Source organism: Paramormyrops kingsleyae, chromosome 11 (genome assembly GCF_048594095.1).
Source record: "Paramormyrops kingsleyae isolate MSU_618 chromosome 11, PKINGS_0.4, whole genome shotgun sequence".
Classification (NCBI taxonomy): domain Eukaryota; kingdom Metazoa; phylum Chordata; class Actinopteri; order Osteoglossiformes; family Mormyridae; genus Paramormyrops; species Paramormyrops kingsleyae.
In genome coordinates, this window is record NC_132807.1 from 20135427 (window position 1) to 20153808 (window position 18382).

At 43.8% G+C, this 18382-nt stretch overlaps 1 protein-coding gene across 1 annotated transcript; it reads right to left on the minus strand.

The window, feature by feature from the left end:
- Positions 1-2892: 2892 nt before the first annotated feature.
- neto2a (neuropilin (NRP) and tolloid (TLL)-like 2a) lies at positions 2893-17697 on the minus strand. The gene is made up of 9 exons (XM_023816029.2): positions 17100-17697; positions 12179-12235; positions 11522-11662; positions 9174-9422; positions 8617-8664; positions 8346-8473; positions 7269-7497; positions 4581-4694; positions 2893-3973 (listed from the first exon to the last, which is right to left on the minus strand). Exons 1-9 carry the CDS (start codon positions 17107-17109, stop codon positions 3372-3374), a joined length of 1578 nt encoding a protein of 525 aa, XP_023671797.1. The 5' UTR covers positions 17110-17697; the 3' UTR covers positions 2893-3371.
- Between the last annotated feature and the right edge of the window lie 685 nt (positions 17698-18382).

The following is an 18382-nucleotide window of genomic DNA, read 5'->3' on the forward strand; positions in this document are numbered from 1 at the left end:
GGATGTTTTTCTCAGGCAGAGCACTATTCTGGCATCCTTGTGAGGCCAAAGGAAACAGTGGACGCACAGATAAATGATACAAGCACAAAATGAAACGCTGCAAAATGGCTGGATCTTGGTATTCACTTGGCGTTCAGTGTCTGCGGCTGTGTTCATTGACTTTTTTTTTTTTATTTCTTGATTCATTGAGTCAGTATCGTCAGGATGTTTAATCACACCGTTTCTCTAACAGCACGATAAGCTACAATGACTCTTAATTAGACCATTAATGTTGTTGCAAAAGTTTTTGTCAGCAGTATCTTACGATGCTGAAATATATCTATAGATGTGTGCTGGAGTAACCGAAGCAGAGAGAGATAATAACTTTGATAACCACAGAGAAATTACAATACAAGATTTAGTAAGAATATCTGAAAATGACTCTCTCAAATGATGAATTGTAACTCACGGGAAATTGTTCAGTACCATTCATACTGGTCCACTGATTGTCAAGACAGGGTAAAAATAGTAAGGCACAGTGCTTTGGGGAACGTGAAAAGGAAAAGGCTCAATATATAGGCGTATCTATTTCCTCCTCGATTACATTATATACCATATGGCTTGTGTGCAAAATTTACACAACGTTGCAAGAATGATATCCCTGTTGTGGTGAAGATACTTCTCATCCTGAAGCGGGCTTTCTCTCTGATCCTGTTAGCATTTGACAAGCAGGGCGTCCCTTTTATTCCCTGGCAAAGGCACCGATGTTCATAGCGCTCCGGCTGTCACGTCCTTTCCTCTAAACCTGAAGTCTGCGGGACCTGACTGAAAGTCGCAAGAACGCTGTTTGACAGATGATCGTATTTATGTAAGAATAGCTGAAAAGCACAGGCATTATATTCTATTTAAAAAAAGAAAAACATTTTGCCCATAGATGTCACGTTTATTTTCCGTTAATGCTATTGTGCGGGTTGATTATTTTTTAATTAATTTTTTTCTAAACTTCTTGTGACGACCTAAGACTCATTTCCTCACATCAAATGCCATTGGATAGATGCGAAATGGCCGAATTGTCAGTGAAAGTTAAATGATATTTCTAAAAACAAATTCTTGCATCAGAAATTGTCTTTCAGTCATGTAGGCCAAGGGGAAAATATGGGCTTGCATGGAATTCATCAACATTTTCCATGGCTTCTTTATACTTTGTGGTGCTGTGTGTAGGACAGAACAAATACAGGTAAATAATTTTGACTGACTGCAGTAACAGAGACATTAATTAGTAATGTTTTGACACAGGGTGAGATGTCAGATCTATTTGGAGTAGCTTGAACAGGGTTGACAACTTATAAAAAAAAAAAGTCAAGATGAAAATGATGGTGCCTCAATTGTCATTATGACCCCAAATCAAGAGCAGATTTCAATACAAATTGATTTAATTCACTCCAACTGTGACCACCGTAGATCCAGGTGGGCCAGTTTTACCTGCGCTTCTTCATTCTTTGCTGTGTGACTGAGATGATGAGTACCCTACTGATGGCTGATTGTCAGAAGACTGCATTTGCATTGGATAACATTTAAAAGCACAGAGGAAGAGGTATAATCAGGTTAGAAAAGTTGAATTAAATATCTGGAATAGTCTTCTGTTCACTGCTATGCCATATTCTGTAGGGTCTCTTGCACTGCATTGCTTCTCACAGTCACATGCTATCCATCATTTTTAGATCTTCAGATCTGGACGTTTCCCGGCAAAATCTAATGAAACATGACAGCCACCAGAGATGAGGTGAATCGGTGGCGATATCTGCCATAGTCTTTTCTGTTAAAGATTTCCACCACACGGCAACATTAGAGTGGCATTTCATTTAATTACAGCTGATGGAGGTGGGGAGCGTATGGTAGACACTTATTCAGGGTTCCTCACTGGGGGGGAGCCATCTACTGTCCTTTCAATGTCGGCAATTAATGTCAAACTTTTCAGTGAAAATGAACATCGGCCTGGTGGTGATGACCAATGTAACAGAACTGCAAAAATGTCATACTGAATTTTTTTTGTAGTCATGTCACATTTTTATGAGCTAGGCCTAATGTACAACCTATAGAATATTGTTCTTTTACAGTTTTTCCTAGTAAAATACTGGATCCTTCTATAAAGCACTGTAAGGAATATATTGCCATTAAGCTGATTGGTTAACTCTTTTGTCCATTCTTATAGATGTATGCAGTTGGATATTTTCACCGAAGCAATTCAGGTCAAGCCCTTGGCTAAGGGGTGCGATAGAAAAGCCCGTCTAGTGGGATAGTTAAATACCCCCCCAAAAAAACGTCCCCATCTTTTAGGTTTTGTTAATGGCCCGTATATTAGTGTGCTATTCAAAACCAATATAAGGGATGCAGCCGAATTGTTTTTTTTAATTGCTGTTAATTTTACTGTTAATAAAATAGCTCCTTTCAGTCAGTGGCCGATAAGCCAATTTTCACAAAATGCTGAGGATTATCGTGGGCAGATCTGTCAGACCAGGGCCACATTACTCTGATGTTGCTCACCTAGTCCTTGTTATTGTCCGGTTGAGCTGTACAGTCGCAACTGAAATTTTTTTCAAATGGTTAACACCAAGTGGTATACACTCGAATTTACCCCAGTCCTGCAGTGAACTGAGTATGACGACTATAAAATCCATGAGTGTTTGACACCTAACATCCTTACATTTCCCCCCTTACTCAGTGGTTTGACGTATACCTTTTCCATCCAAGCTGTTAGCTCAGTTCCCATGTTATTTCACCTATACTCCGGGGATTTCACCATGCAGTCTTCCTGACCTGGCTTGAGAACTAACATCTTTGTTTTTGCTACAGCTGTCTTTCATTGTGTTGCCATGACGACACGGAAATAAAAGCCGCATTAGCACAGACAGGTTAGCATTCATTAATGCATTTTTTTTTTAATCCAAACCAAACTGAAACATCTTAAGAACAAAATCATAAAAAAGGATGGAGTCTTTCAGTGACTCGTGAGTGGAAATGCGTTCCTTGACTCAGCTTGAGGTCCAGAAGTGAATGCTTGCTGTCAGGGTTTAACTCCAAAAGTGGTCTTATTTACACCATCTGCAATGCGAGCGTGGGTAATCAAGCTTAGCACAAAGCTGACACATTTTTTTAAATGTATGCACAAAAAAATAAGCCCATACACATAAATGATGATAATATTAATTCATTTGACACGACGTTTTAATTAAAATGAGTTAAAAAGACACACAGTTTGGTATAGTAACTGATTTCAGTGATTTGTATTTACTGCTCATTTTCGCTGTGTGTTTGAGGTGGAAGAATGCAGGAAGCGATGGGAGTAGAGGGTGATTTAGTCTAACAGCCCCCCCACCCCCACCCCCCGTGACTCAGAAGTCCATGGAAAGGGAGCGCGACTGGACTGCGTCGCTGTTGTTGCGGGCGGTGTTGGCGCTGCGCACGTAGATCTCGCAGGGGATTTCCTCCATGACCCGGTCCTCGATGACCTGCTCGGCGCAGTCGTGGCCCTGCTTGTAGCCATAGCAGCTCTTCTTGTAGCTGCTGTTGAAAGTCTTCATGGGCGGCGGTTGGGAAAAGTCATTGCGGTACGGCAGCTCCATGGAGCCCAAGTTGGTGCGGCCCTGCTTGACACCCGGCGGCTGCGAGCCGCAGTGGTGCTCGTGGATGCAGCGCGAGATGGTGGAGGACCTCCGCAGCTTGTGGTAGCTCTCCAGCTCCTCCGACAGCTCGGCCAGGTCCGAGGAGATCTCCTTGTCCCGCAGGGAGAAGAGCTCGTAGTGGGGGGGGTCAAAGACCTCCTGGAAGCCCGCCTTGTTGACGACGGACTTGCGCGCCACCACCTTCTTGCGTGGCTGCTTCATCTGTACCAGGATGGAGATGACGAGCAGGACCAGGACCACGCCAATGGAGACGCAGATAACAGTGCCGTGGGCCTTCGTGATCTGGTGGAACAGACCTTTGGCTGTCTTTTCTGTGGAGGCAGGGAAACAGGTCACCGGGAGTGATTTTTATCGCGTCACTGCGCCACAGAATAGAGACGAGACACATTCAATTTCATGGGTTTACACACAAAACAAATACCTCTCTGCTTCTTCACAGTACATTCACCTCACCTCCAGAAAAAGGGCTCTGAATATGATTTAAGTCTATGCTTCAATTCATCCGTTATCGACCATTTTACAGCATCAAAAATGGATATTAAAAAAGAGAGCAGGCAAACAATGGCATTTTAAAAACATGCGTAAATACACCGATTCCTAACAAAGCATTTACCTTAATTGAACTAGAGGAATTCATTCCAGCAACTCGTTTTAGTGCAAACTATATCTGTTAACTTAGTAGAGGGTATAATGTGACCTCTAGCAGTGATCGAATTGAGGGAGAGCTGGGGGGTCCCCGGACCTCCCATAAGGGTTCAGGTACCTTGATAAGAGCTGAAGGAGCCCCCTCTTAAGAAAAAAAATATGAGTCAGGGATTACCCCCCTCCTGCCAGGTGCCACAGAAAGACAAACATACAAACAAGCAAACAAACAAACAAAATGGGGTTGCCTGTGGGTGGAGGTCAAAGGTCACTCACCCTTGCAGTGGTTCTCGTCCCAAGGGTACACACAGTTCTGAATGCCATTGCAAACCAGAGAGCTGTTGATGCACATGTTGCTATGGCAGAAGAAGGTGTTTCCTGTACAGGGGGCTGAAAGACATGTGAGGCAAGCGTGTCTTACAGCAGCAATTCAGTCGATGGGTTCTCCTCAAGCACGGGACACACTGGACTTGAGTCAGGTGCTGGATGGAGAGCTGAGCTGGAGGGGAGCTCAGTGCTTCTGCCAGACGTGCATGTTCTTCGTTACACCCTCCCTCTCCAGCTTAACGGAGACGAGCTGCCGCCCCAAATGACAGACAGCCAGCACGACAGCCCTCATCTTCGGCGGGCTTCCTGGGAAACGGGCACTCGTGCAGGGGAAACACGTGTAGCATGTAGTGTAATCCGTTTCTGCTCCTAATGAAAGGGTGACCAGTACACTGCAGACTGTTCCGGAGTACCTCTAATCTGTTTCTGCTCCTAAAGAAAGGGTGACCAGTACACTGCAGACTGTTCCGGAGTACCTCTGATCTGTTTCTGCTCCTAAAGAAACGGTGACCAGTACACTGCAGACTGTTCCGGAGTACCTCTGATCTGTTTCTGCTCCTAAAGAAACGGTGACCAGTACACTGCAGACTGCTCCGGAGTACCTCTGATCTGTTTCTGCTCCTAAAGAAACGGTGACCAGTACACTGCAGACTGTTCCGGAGTACCTCTGATCTGTTTCTGCTCCTAAAGAAACGGTGACCAGTATACTGCAGACTGTTCCGGAGTACCTCTGATCTGTTTCTGCTCCTAAAGAAACGGTGACCAGTACACTGCAGACTGCTCCGGAGTACCTCTGATCTGTTTCTGCTCCTAAAGAAACGGTGACCAGTACACTGCAGACTGTTCCGGAGTACCTCTGATCTGTTTCTGCTCCTAAAGAAACGGTGACCAGTACACTGCAGACTGTTCCGGAGTACCTCTGATCTGTTTCTGCTCCTAAAGAAACGGTGACCAGTACACTGCAGACTGTTCCGGAGTACCTCTGATCTGTTTCTGCTCCTAATGAAACGGTGACCAGTACACTGCAGACTGTTCCGGAGTACCTCTGATCTGTTTCTGCTCCTAATGAAACGGTGACCAGTACACTGCAGACTGTTCCGGAGTACCTCTGATCTGTTTCTGCTCCTAATGAAACGGTGACCAGTACACTGCAGACTGTTCCGGAGTACCTCTGATCTGTTTCTGCTCCTAATGAAACGGTGACCAGTACACTGCAGACTGTTCCGGAGTACCTCTGATCTGTTTCTGCTCCTAATGAAATGGTGACTAGCACACTGCGGACTGTTCTGGAGTACCTCTAATCTGTTTCTGTTCTGGTCTTAAACACATAAAAAAAATTAATTTTGCTGATCATTCAGGCATTCAGTAAAAAGTCACACTGCAGTGGAGAAACAATTGTTCCCTGTGTGACAACCTGCATCCAATTTAGAATCAACATTTAATTATGGGGACTCGATAAGCCACTCATGAGAATCGGATATGTCTCAAATCTCGACAGAATTAATGCAAAGTGAAACAGGGGGGGCGATGTCCTTACTGTTCAGAAAATATGACCATTTGTGGTATAAAGAGTGGTGCATTTTAGGAAAATTTTTATTGCCAATCACATTTGAGGAGGATACATTTTTCAGGATAATTTGATTGTGAAAAGTGCCTTGTGAATAACTTTCTTATCAAAACCGAATGCTGGATTACAGCAAACAATCAGTGATCCATTTAAATTATGAATTTAAATTATTTTTGTCATGTTAACTTAACCCTAACCCACATTTTTGACTGCTAAAACTAGACCACAGCAAAAACTCAATCCACAACTGTTTGATTCGGGGGTTTGTAATTGAGAAAAGCCCTCAATATATCTGTCTACCCTTCTTAACGACATGAAACCCAATATGAGCGGAGATCAGGTTCACACCTAGTTCAGAGCTACCGTGTCCCAGTTTACGAGCTCTGATTAAACTGGATGGAGCATAACAAACTGTACGTAAGTAATAAATGTGAGTGTGGGGTAGGTACTCATCATTCTGTTAACGCAGTGACATCCTATTTGTGCACCGGGGGCATGATGATTAAGGAGAACAGCTGTGAGCAGGCCTGGTGCCTCAGGGGGACAACTGGAGATGTTATCCCAGTCCTGGGACTAGGCGTGGCCCAGGAGAGGACCCAGGGTGGAAGGGTTGCACCTCATGGGAGCCTGGTTGAAGTAATTTTATCCCAGGCCTGGGAATTATCCACAAAAGATCTGCCTGACGGGACACGCAAATTCCAAAAGCATCGCACGGTTGTGGGTTTCAGAGTGTGGCTAAGGGTTAGGACTGTGCTTGCGACTGAATGGTCGCTGGTTCATATCTTGGGGACTGATGCTGCCGTTGTGCCTTTGAGCAAGGCCCTTAACCCTTGCTTGTTCGAGGGCCCCTGCAGACTGGCCAACTCTGTATGTATGTGTGTGCAAGTCACATGTGACATGTGAAAAGAAGCATTCCAATGTACTTGTACTCGTGCATGTACAAATGGCAAATAAAGTACAATTTAATTTCTGGACCTTTTGTCAGCTTGAATTACTAAACTGTAAAATGATTTGTGTTCTATGAGATAATGAGTGCTGTGTGTAAAGTGAGCAGCAGAGGGCGTCCTTACGGTCCACGAAGGAGGTGAAGAGCATCCGGAAGCGGCTCAGCCGGCTGTTCTCGTCCGCCCACATGCGGACCACGCCCACTCCATTGTCGAGCATGACGTCGCTGGCCACGGTGCTGCAGAACTTGGACTTTAGGTTCTCGATAGAGCTGCTGCCGTCGTACACGGCCACAAAGTTCTTCTTGCACTCGTTGGAGTGTTCCATCTGGTACTCCAGGAAGCGCAGGTAGATCTGCGGGGAACAGGGGTGTCTTTCAGAGTTGCCTTTACAGGTACAAAAAACACCTGGATCCCCTGTCTGCTTGCACAGTTTTCCCAGAAGAGATTTGACCCTTTTAGGTGATTCAGCTCAGAAGCTAAAAACATTACGTTGGCTTAATCTCAGGATTCGTGATTTCGGCTCAGTAATGCAAAGCGGAGTGAGCTGATTTGACACGACAGAAATCGATATCTGTTTAAAGCCTGATAACACCTTAACCTCACTTTCTAAAACTCTTATCTGGAGCCTGGAATAGGAGGGCCGAGATTTCCTATCCATTTTCACCCAATCTGCTGTGGTGAGCACATGCTGCTCACCCATTGGGCGAAAGATGAGTGCATGTCTCCCCTGATTGGGGCGCTATCAGCCACCTGGGCCTTTTCCCTCTAAGGATTGCAGGCTTCACCGAGAGACACAACTCACTTCACAGCTACTCACTCAAGTCCATCAGCGGCGATTGGATGAGAACGGCAGCCTGGTTAGCCAAGGCTTCTGCTTTCAGCGGTAGGCTCCACAAAACAATCTTTGCAGGGGTGGTTTGGGGAAGCGGAGTTACTCTTACTTTGTGTACATTTGCAGCTGAACGCCCACCAGGGGGTGGTGTGGATTTTGCCATTCTCCACTTTCGCTTTCCTGACCTCATGCCGGGTGGCTAAATTCAGAGGTCTTTAAAGATCTGCCAGCGGCAACTGGGCCGGGATGCAGCAGTGTCCCACTAATCGGGCCGCCCCGCTGTCCTCCACACCCCAGCCTGGCTCCATCTAGGGTACCATACTGGCCAGAGCCATCACGATGGCGTGAGCACGCGGCGTCACGCTAACCTTGGACTTGGGAGGTGCACGAATTGTCCAGATGCAGTCCAGCGCATCGCCAGACTTAATCTTCTCCTCCTCCTCCACTTGGCTGGAGCGGATCAATCCATCCGGGCCGTCGATCTCAAACTGACAATCTGAGGAAGGGGGGTAGCATGAGATTAAGGGACATGAAAACCAGACAACAACAAAAAAGATGAAAGGAGTGAGAAAGGGTTGAGGTTAGCGCCATTGTTGTTATTTTAGCTGGCCGGAATGCTGTGATCCAGCCAGGACTCACCTGGAATAGGATTTAAAATTCCCCCCATGTGGAGATGAAAATCTGGGTCTGACACGAGAGAAAAAGACAAAAGGCGCTCGTTTGAAAGCAGCCAGAATATCACATTAGTGACACGGCCTGCACAGTCGTGTCAAGGCTAATGGTCTTTAGCGCCGGCGCTAGCACACCGTGAGGGATGCTGAAGATGGCAGGGGTCAAAGCTCATTAGTGAACAAGACAGTTGGTGAACAGAACACAGAGACAAGCGCAGATCCTCGGGGAGTCTCATCTTGTCGTTTATTTGCTGAAGCTACATTATTTCCTTAGCGGTTTTGGTTTAGCTAATTATACACTGACACCTAAAATCTGGACATATAGAAAAGTTCTATCTACTATAAAAATGGCATACTATAAAGTCAATCATATAATTTAAATCTAAATATATGTTGTAGATAAAGTAAAACAGTAAATATGAAAATAAACAGATGTTATAAATTTGGAAATATTCATCTGCACTAACCAATGTAGGTTAATGAGGTCATCAAAAGTAGATCGTGACCATGGGGGACGCTCTGTACCTGCTGTAAAGGTGTACTTGACCCGAAATCCCAGCCCCTCCAGCTCCTCGTCGCTGGTGAACTTGATCCACATGAAGCGGCCCGTGGAACGCACCACACCTGGACTCCGTGGTCCACAGAAGCGGTCAATGAGTGGCGAGAAGCCAAACGGGCCGTCGCGGACCTCAATGTGGTCAAAGCGGCACTCGAAGGACGGCTCGATGTAATATGTGCTGTCGAAGACGAGCTCGATCCTCTGGCGGGGCATTGCTGCGATGGGGGTGGCAGAAGATACTGGAGCTGAGTCCACTGGTGTTTCAGGTAAAAGCCCCCCATCCTCACAGAGGTTACCTCCTACCCCTTGCTCTGCATGGCAACGGGAGGGCATTTATTACTGGTATACGGAGTCTCCTGAATGCACAGCTACCCCTTGGTTTTATTCGGAACAAGCTAAGCAACAGCATAACGATGCCAGAAAAACACAAGCAGATGTGGACATAAAATAAAATCCGCAAGAAAAAAAAACGAAAATAAAACATGGTCGAGTTCATGTGCTGCGTTTGTCGTTGTGGGTCCTACAGAATATTTGAGCGTCGTGCGGAAAACAATCATAGGAGAGCAGGAGGCGGCCATTACGGTCAGCTGGGTGCAGTGTTGCTAACAGCGCGGTCAGTCGGGAATGAAAGAGGTTATTATTCTGAAAGCAGGATATTACTAAGAGGTATTATTTATTCTGCAAGTAATTTCAGCAAAGAACATGTAGCCTTCACATCATAGCCACTATTTTATAAGATTATATGTAAGAGTTAGATAATATTGTAGAGTGACTGGCAGGGTCGGTAATAGTAGCTGCAAGCTTCACAGGATAGTTGTGGTTGGAAAGGATTAGAGTTGAAGTCAAACAAGTTTAACTAAAAAATTGTTACCTGGCAACTGTTATGTTGTTACTTTTGAACACTACATGTGTGGGTTCATAAACCATAGCATATACAGTATTGGGGAAGTTACTGACAAAAGTAATCCATTACAGACAGTTCAGGTCCAGAAAGTACAAATCCAGACCAAGGTACTGAATCCAGTGAATCCAGCTGAGTACTCTGTGACTGTGACTCCTTGTACTCAATTGGTTGGTTGAAACAACCAATTGGATTTGTACTTTCTGGACCTGCACTGTCTGTAATGGATTGCCTTTGTGAGTAATTTCCCTAACACTGGGCATATGAAACATTGTTTTATTTTGCTCTTTTGTTTAACTTAAAATGAGCCTTCAATTGAGACTCGTTTTAGGCTCCAATTAATTTACTTCCCTATATACCTCAGTGGTTTGAAACCTTTTATGCCACTGAAAGTGTCTTGTTCCTCAGCCCCAAAGCTTATTAGGGTGCTCAGGAATTCCAAAGTGGTGGGCAGTCATTTATGGCCACCCAGAATGCACTGCACCTTATCACTTCCCTCTAAAGTTTACTCAAATAATTGCAAGTTAACGTTTAATTAACATAATTGAAACGGCTATCTTTTGAAATGTAAATTAGTTCATAATGCATTATTTCATTATGGAAGTTTCTAAAATGTATTAATAAGGCATTGTGTGAACTGTGGTGTGGTAAGTCTGAAAAGCACAATTAATTTTAAAAAATATATATTATACATGTTGGAAAGGTTGTTTATGGATATGTACAAGTGCCCATTTCATATGTTATAATGTATTATGGATGCATTATTATCTTTTACACAAATATATTCTGTTTTTGTTTACATGTTTATAGTGATTTACATGTAACATATTAAAGGATGGTTATCAACATTTAACATGTTTATCTCAGTTCCATCTATTTGCACAGTTAATTATAGCTATTTGTACACAACTGTACACATGTATCCTGTGGGGAACTGTTTTGTGTGTGTCTGATTGCAACACGTGAAATCCCCTTGAATGCTTCAAGTGGGACAGATTATTAATCATAAGATTTTTTCCAAGACAAGGACACATATTTCTTCTGACATTTTTGGACCTGTGATGCACGGGTGTGCAACACTGACAAAGGTGTTTTATGCAACCGCAAGAAAAGCAGCACCTTGGTGACAGCACCTTGGTGACAGAATGTAAAATCTGGGTCATTAGCATGTAGCTGGTATTAGCTTACGTGCAGGATTTTTATATCTGAACTTCCATTGCAACAGTCAGAGCTGTTCAATCTAGTTTTCAGCACTACATTTAAGAAGTGGTGCTTTTCCCTGGTTAGCACTAGTTGGGTTTTTAACTTAGTAGTGGTGTTAGATTGCATGCATGCAAACAGACAGCTGGTTGACAGAAAGCTAGCTGTAATATGGTGCCATAGCAACTCCATAGTGACAGAAAGACCAGATACCTTCCAGGATATAAACGCATTCCTTGTTTGGGGGATACATGTTGGGGTAGTTCGGGGAGCTGAAGAGGCCCCCGTTTGGATTTCGGATCCAGGTTCCGCACTGCCCTGAAGTTTTAGACGCCTGGTCACCATTCTGCAACTCTGAGAGGCCGGAAACAAAAGGATTTAAGTGAGTGTGGCCGGGATCAGACACTTTGATGTCAGGATATCTAGGGGTTTGTGCTCCTCAAAGTGGCTTCTGGTTCTGGATTCATTCTAATACATTTCTCTGGCTTCATCGGTCCAGTTAGTGTTTAATCACATATATTATTTTTCCAAATTCATTGAAACGAAATATTACGGATTTAAACGGTAATGGGAGCACCATATGCATCTAACATAACAGCTATTTCACTATAGATTTAACCCTTTGTCGCTATGAAAACTCTCTAGAGATCCAACCATTCAGTCTGCTTCAAGGTCAATGTGCTCTTCCCATTTTAATTGCCTTTAAATGTTCTTCTGAAGGTGACAGTGATGAAGGACACACGCCTGTCCCTGCTCTACAGCAAATCGCATGTGCAAAGGAGGCATCAATCAAATCTATCTTTGCAGACACGGCTGACAGGCAGCACACAGACCTTCATTTGTTTAAGACAATAAAAAAGGGGAACAAACCTTTAGTTTTCTGTGCAAGTGCAAAGCCTTGTTCAACCAGAATGAGGAAAACCCAGGCTGAAAAGACAAAACGTTACTCAATTTATTCGTTTATAAGACAAACGACTTTTTCCACTATTGCACAGGAATATATAACATATGCACCCAAGCAAATAAGAACTTATACCCACATAGGACGTTTAATCTAAAATTTATAAGGGCGAAATCTTTTCATTAATCCACATGTCAACCTGATAGCCCGCTTTTGAACTTACTCTGCATTTTGTGGTACTAAAAAATAAAAAAGAATGTAAAGTGACAAACTAATATAAAACATTTCATACTAAAATATTAGATGTACAGTATAATTTTCGAAACATAACCTCAATTAAGTAGCAAGTTTACCATTATTGCCTGGAATTCCTTGAGTTTCTCTTCGCCCACAACTGGAAGCGAAAGGTTGCTGGTTTTGTTTCTAAAGGCTTCATGAATCTGTCAGAAATGCAGAAAGCAGCTCTACCGCTGGCATCATTAATTCCCCTAAATGCTAATTTCCCCTGGCTTGATTATCTCCGCCTTATAATAGAATGCATTCTTAAAAGGCAAGCGATATTCCTTAAGAAACTGTCAAATATTCATTAAACTGTGCACAGACTCCAAAACGCTCTCTTCTCTCAGCAACTGGGAATTCTCGCCGATCGCTTAACCACCGCCTCCGAGTAATCAATTAAAAAAATTTAATGGGAAGTTTAACTTGACAATTATCTACACATTTTCTGCTTAACAGACTTCCAGATTATTATCTGATTATCGAGAGTAATTTACCCGTTTATACAGATTGACGTTAACTGAAGGGATGTTAAATGTCTCAAGGTTACGACAGCGGCAACTTCACTGGCGAAGTCTGAGGTCCAGCTGGCGATAAAATGTTATTACGTGTTAGCGCCCATTTCCAGGGGGATAATGAAATGGCCCACGATGAAGACATATGCGCAGTACAGACACGGAGACGATTTGCAAGACAAGTGTCCCGGATATCTAATTTGCAAAAGTGTGCAAACACATATTACCAAACAGAACTCTGATGTGATGTGTAGTGGGGGAACTGGGTAGCACTGAGACTTCACACCTGCAGCATTGCTGGTTCAATTCCTGATTCTGTTGTGTGTGTGTGTGTGTGTGTGTGTGGATTAGGTTTATATTACATTGTGGGGACCAAATGGCCCCAACAATGTGATAAATACCTGTTTTTTGATGTTGTGGGGTCCATTGTTCAGGTCCCCCAAAAGATCTGTGAATGCAATCAGAAAAGTAAAAATGCCAAAAGTCTCATATTTTGTTTGTGGAGAGTCCCATTTTTGTATTTATTACATTGTGGGGACTATATTTCCCCTCAATGTGATAAAACCGGTAACTTTTCTTCGGCTCCCACATGGCTAACTTCAATTTTATAAATATCTGTGACTGCAATCAGTAAACTAAAAATGCCAAAAGTCCTGTGTGTGTGTGTGTGTGTGTGTGTGTGTGGAGGGGGAGTTCAGTGTTTCCGTGTATGCTTGGGTTTCTGGTTTCCTCCTACCCGGGACGTCAGGGGGGCATGGATACCCTGGCAAATTCCGGGGGTCCAGCAATATAGGCATGCTTGAATATGCCCATGCACTTATCAGTCAAACCCTTGGGGAACATTATACAATCAACAGGAAATTTCACCGTGGGGGACCCACTCCCATGACTCTTATTGTAGTGGCTCAATAAATACGGGGGACTCCCATATTTCTTCTGGAAGTGGCAACCCTGGGCGGGGGGGTTAACATTTTATTACGGAGCCCAGAATTTCTAGCTACACTCCTGCCTCCCACAGTATGAAAACATGCGACTAGTAGAATCAGTGTCTGTGAATTGCGCTGTGTGAGATTCTGTATGCAGTTATGTACCCTGCACAGGATGTCCCCTGCCTTCTGCCCTGTGCCTCCTGCGATGTGCTCCAGGCTCAGTGTGACCCTGTACTAGATAAGCAGCCACGAACGAAGGATGGATGTTTAACTAAGACGGAGAACAAACTCGGAAGGTATCTAACGGCTGCACTGTTTTATACGTTAGCAAGTCGGCTTAGCAAAACACATCTCAGCTGTGCGCCCCAGATATCCCTTACTTCTCCCACCCAGGACCAGGGAAATCAATGTGCGTCTGGCAGATTGCGGTGGGACCTCCACAGGGAGATCGATTGCTCCAGACTCTGCTGTTCATGTCTGGGACCCCGGGGCTCCCTCACCCATCAGAAGGTTTGTGTGTTTGGCGGGAGTCCCACCTGTCCAGTCAAAACAGATCGATCATAATTGGTACGCACCTCCTGGGACCAGCGAGTGTCTATCACAACCTCACGCCAAGACAGATGAGCCCGAGACTGACCACTCTGCAAAACCAAGCTCCCAAGCCCGGCTAAGAGTTTTAAAATCCAGTGATGTGTTTCATGCGTACAGTGTGGGCCAATCGCATTAAAGCTTTCACTGTGACAGATGTGTTCTCTTTCAGGCTCAGCTCAAAGCTCCAGCGTATTCACCTCAATATGTCAATGCCCATTTGAACAGTAGGTGGCAGCACTAACAACACGAATACAAATCAGTTCCCGCTATTCGGATCTTAGCCTACACCTAGGTGTAGGTTACATTTTGGGCACACTACAAATACACCGTAGTTAAACTTTAACAGGAACATTTGAGACTTAAGTCATATATTATAGCTGTACCTTAGTTCCTGCGGACGCCAGGGTTGCTTAATAATTACGACGAATAAACTTGCTCAACATAATGGGTAGACTTGCATGGAGTTCTGAAACCTACTGGGATATAGCACATGATGTTATTGTTTGTGCCATTTAGGCAAAACCTCAGCACGTCCATTGGTGTGTTGGGTCATAAACACTTTTCACATGTGAAGTCAACGCAGGTTTAAACGAGGGAGGACCGCAGATGGCTCTTGCCTATATGGGCCACATTTACCATATTACATAAAAAGCACAGGACAATGAAAAACAAACTCAGGTGTAGAAAAAGGACAAGATTGTCCTGTTTAAACGAGAGACAAAGGGACCATGCAGATCGACTTAAAAAAAGGAATGTACAAAACACCAAACCATTGTAGAATAAGGCTTACGCCCTAGAGAAGAGTATTCATGTGGATAATTTGCCCAGCCATATAAATTTCAATAATGTACATGTTTAAAGCCACAGGGTTCCTTTTCCTTTTCATAACCATAAAACGATTATTACTGTGTTCTGTCTTACAAGATCTTACGTGGTCGCGGTACAGTTAAAATGCACTACAACGATGTTACAGAGGACACACGAAAACGCTAATGAAAAAAACAAATTAGACTTAAATTGTTTGCAGATAAACTTAATAAACGTGTAATTTATTCATTTGGATATTATTCCGGATTTTATTTTTCAGATGCAATCATTTTGTTTACATAGCTTCTGTAATCCATCAGCATAAATAAACCCAAAAGACCAGAAAAACAACATAATTAGGGTGGGATTTATCAAACATAACAGGTTCAAAAATATGTTACTTCTAACTTTTCTGGATTTTGTGTTTACATACATTACTGCGATGTAAGCACCACGAATGACTTAGAGCGTTGTGTGAGCTACATCTTTTACAATATACATATTAAGTAGGCTAAATATCGTTTCTCGCGGATATATTCTTCAAGTTTATTAAAACGCTGTCTTTAACCTAGGCAGTCGAATAGAACACCGCATAGATGCTTGGACTCGCATGGTTTATAGTTAATTTGCTTGTTTTGTCAACATATTGTTTCAGCGATTGCTGACACGCCAGTTAGTGAATATTTCTACTTAAATATGTGAAAAGTCCTGTGTGAAGCATTAATTATGCAGAGCATGCATGTGCAGTTTGAAGACACATACGGCAAGATACGGCGGCAGCCTGGGCTGTAATAGCTTGGATTTCAGTAAAATCCCATTAATTTTCCCCTCACCCTCGCAGCTATACGCTAGAACAGCTTTAATGGCATTAGTGTCAGTCTTCATTGAGTTTTTACAGTGTCGTTAAATATTATTACCTGGAACACATTAAACTCACCTTAGAGCTAACACGTAGTATGCGTTTTACGCCGTTTTACAACAAGCACCCATGATGTGACCCATGCACAAATAGCCTACTGTCGAGAATATGCGTTTATTTTATCGCTGTATATTAACATTGTAATATTTAGTAGCAGGGGACAGGAATGGTGACGATTCGTTAAAGACAATACATATATTTCAGCATTTGTGTCCAACTGACCTAAAATAGATTTTGCTTTAAATGCTCAGTGCAGAGGAGGGATTTTTCTGTTGGTTTAAGCGGTAATATAAAGGCAGCAGATTTCCTGGGCTCCGTTAGACGGGCGCTGTCCCTTCAGCACCACAAGCCGCCGAGGTCCCGAGACGCGCCCCGAAGTTTCAGCCGGAGACGGAGCTGGACGCGGAATCCGCTCCTTCCCACATCGCCGCTGGGGATCATCGCACTTCAGGGTTACCTTACGTGTCCTTGAGTCGCCGAAACGCTATCAAGCGATTGATACAACTCGGAGATTCAATAGTAGTTAAGTAAGTTTGATTTTCTTGATTTTATAATAAAAAAATATATTTTCTAAATCTTACCGATTTGTCTCTCATTAAAATACCCATTCCTCCTGCAGGCGGCGTTCTATTTTATTAACGATATTTAACCAAAAATGAGCAACTTGTTCCAAAAGACATTTAAAGAGTGAATTTGCTCCGTATTGTGAGCCGTTTTTCTCAGTAATATCAGGAATGTGCCTCCTGTCTGTACCGCAGTGTGTAATCAGGGTATATCCTAGTATGACAGAGGCTGCGACCGGCTAATAAAGCATTTTAAACCTAATGCTGGAAGCACCGGCGCCCAAACTCACCTCCCTGCATCTCCCCTCTCGGCTGTCGGTCCAGCTATGAGCGCCTTTCTCTATTTGCGGGAGCAGCTGTATCCTTCCATCCTAGGAAGCCGGCACACAGTGTCGCTTTCGCAAAATCCAACTTTCTTCAGCTGCTTTAATCCCATCGTTTGCACAAAAAAATCAGGCAATAAAAGCAAACTATAGTTTTAGACCCTCCCGCATAATATTGCACGCGGTTTTTAAATCCATCAAGGAAAGACGTGGGGGTATTTCCAGATGCATACGGAAAGCAAGCCGTATGTCCAATCGGGGTGGGATACGGTGAAGTCCGACGGAGATCTGGGCTGCAGGAGGAGGCAGAGGAGCACTGGAGCGGCAGCTCCAGATGAAGCCCGTTTAAGTTCAGGGATGCAGCTTGTACGCATGCACTCCCCTCGCCGAACCAACTGTTCATACTGCGCACACGGACCCACTGAATCTCCAAAGGCTGATGTCAGGGGGAAAGGCGGTGATAAACGCATGCAACAGACAACAGAAAGCAGATAAATCCCCCGCGCATTTCTGACAATGTCATATATAAGGCTATATATAGGCTATGGGTAATATTTTAGGATACACATTCATAATATATCGGATAATGGTAAAGCTATAGGACTTGATTCTGCGAATTATTTTTTAACAGGCAAGCTCCTGCACACTGAAAGGAATCAAATAGGGCAGATATTTTAGTGGTGATATATCTCAAGCGCTTTATTAAACGCAAATGTTTATCGATCTCGGTGAATAACACCAAATGATATCGGACACGCAGCAATGCCCTTGCTTGGTCGATATCTTCATATCACTTGTGAGAGCAGATAACTATCCCGGTAATGCGATCACAGATGAAGGGAGGGTGGTCAATGTGGTTTGAAACTGAATTAAGGACCTTTCGATTGCGATCGCCGTTTACTGCGACCTGAAGGAGGCACCGGCGCTCTCGACGAGGTCCGCGCTTCATAGTGACTTGTCAGTAGGGGAGACGCGCACAGAAAGGAGCGGCCAAAAATGAATATAAATGCATGGCTATATTCAGCAAGCGGACATGGCAGCCCCAGCGTTCACTGCGATTACGAGGCATCTGGGCTATTCAACGCCAGACACTTGCAATAAGCAAAATGATCCCCTTTCTGTGAATGATCATCGGAGCCCGTAAGACGCTCATTGGGACTTTGGCCAATTTGTAGCATGGACAATAAACGGTTCTCTACTCAAAGTTTTGGCAAAAACTTAAAATGAAACTGAATCGGTGGTTTTCGCAG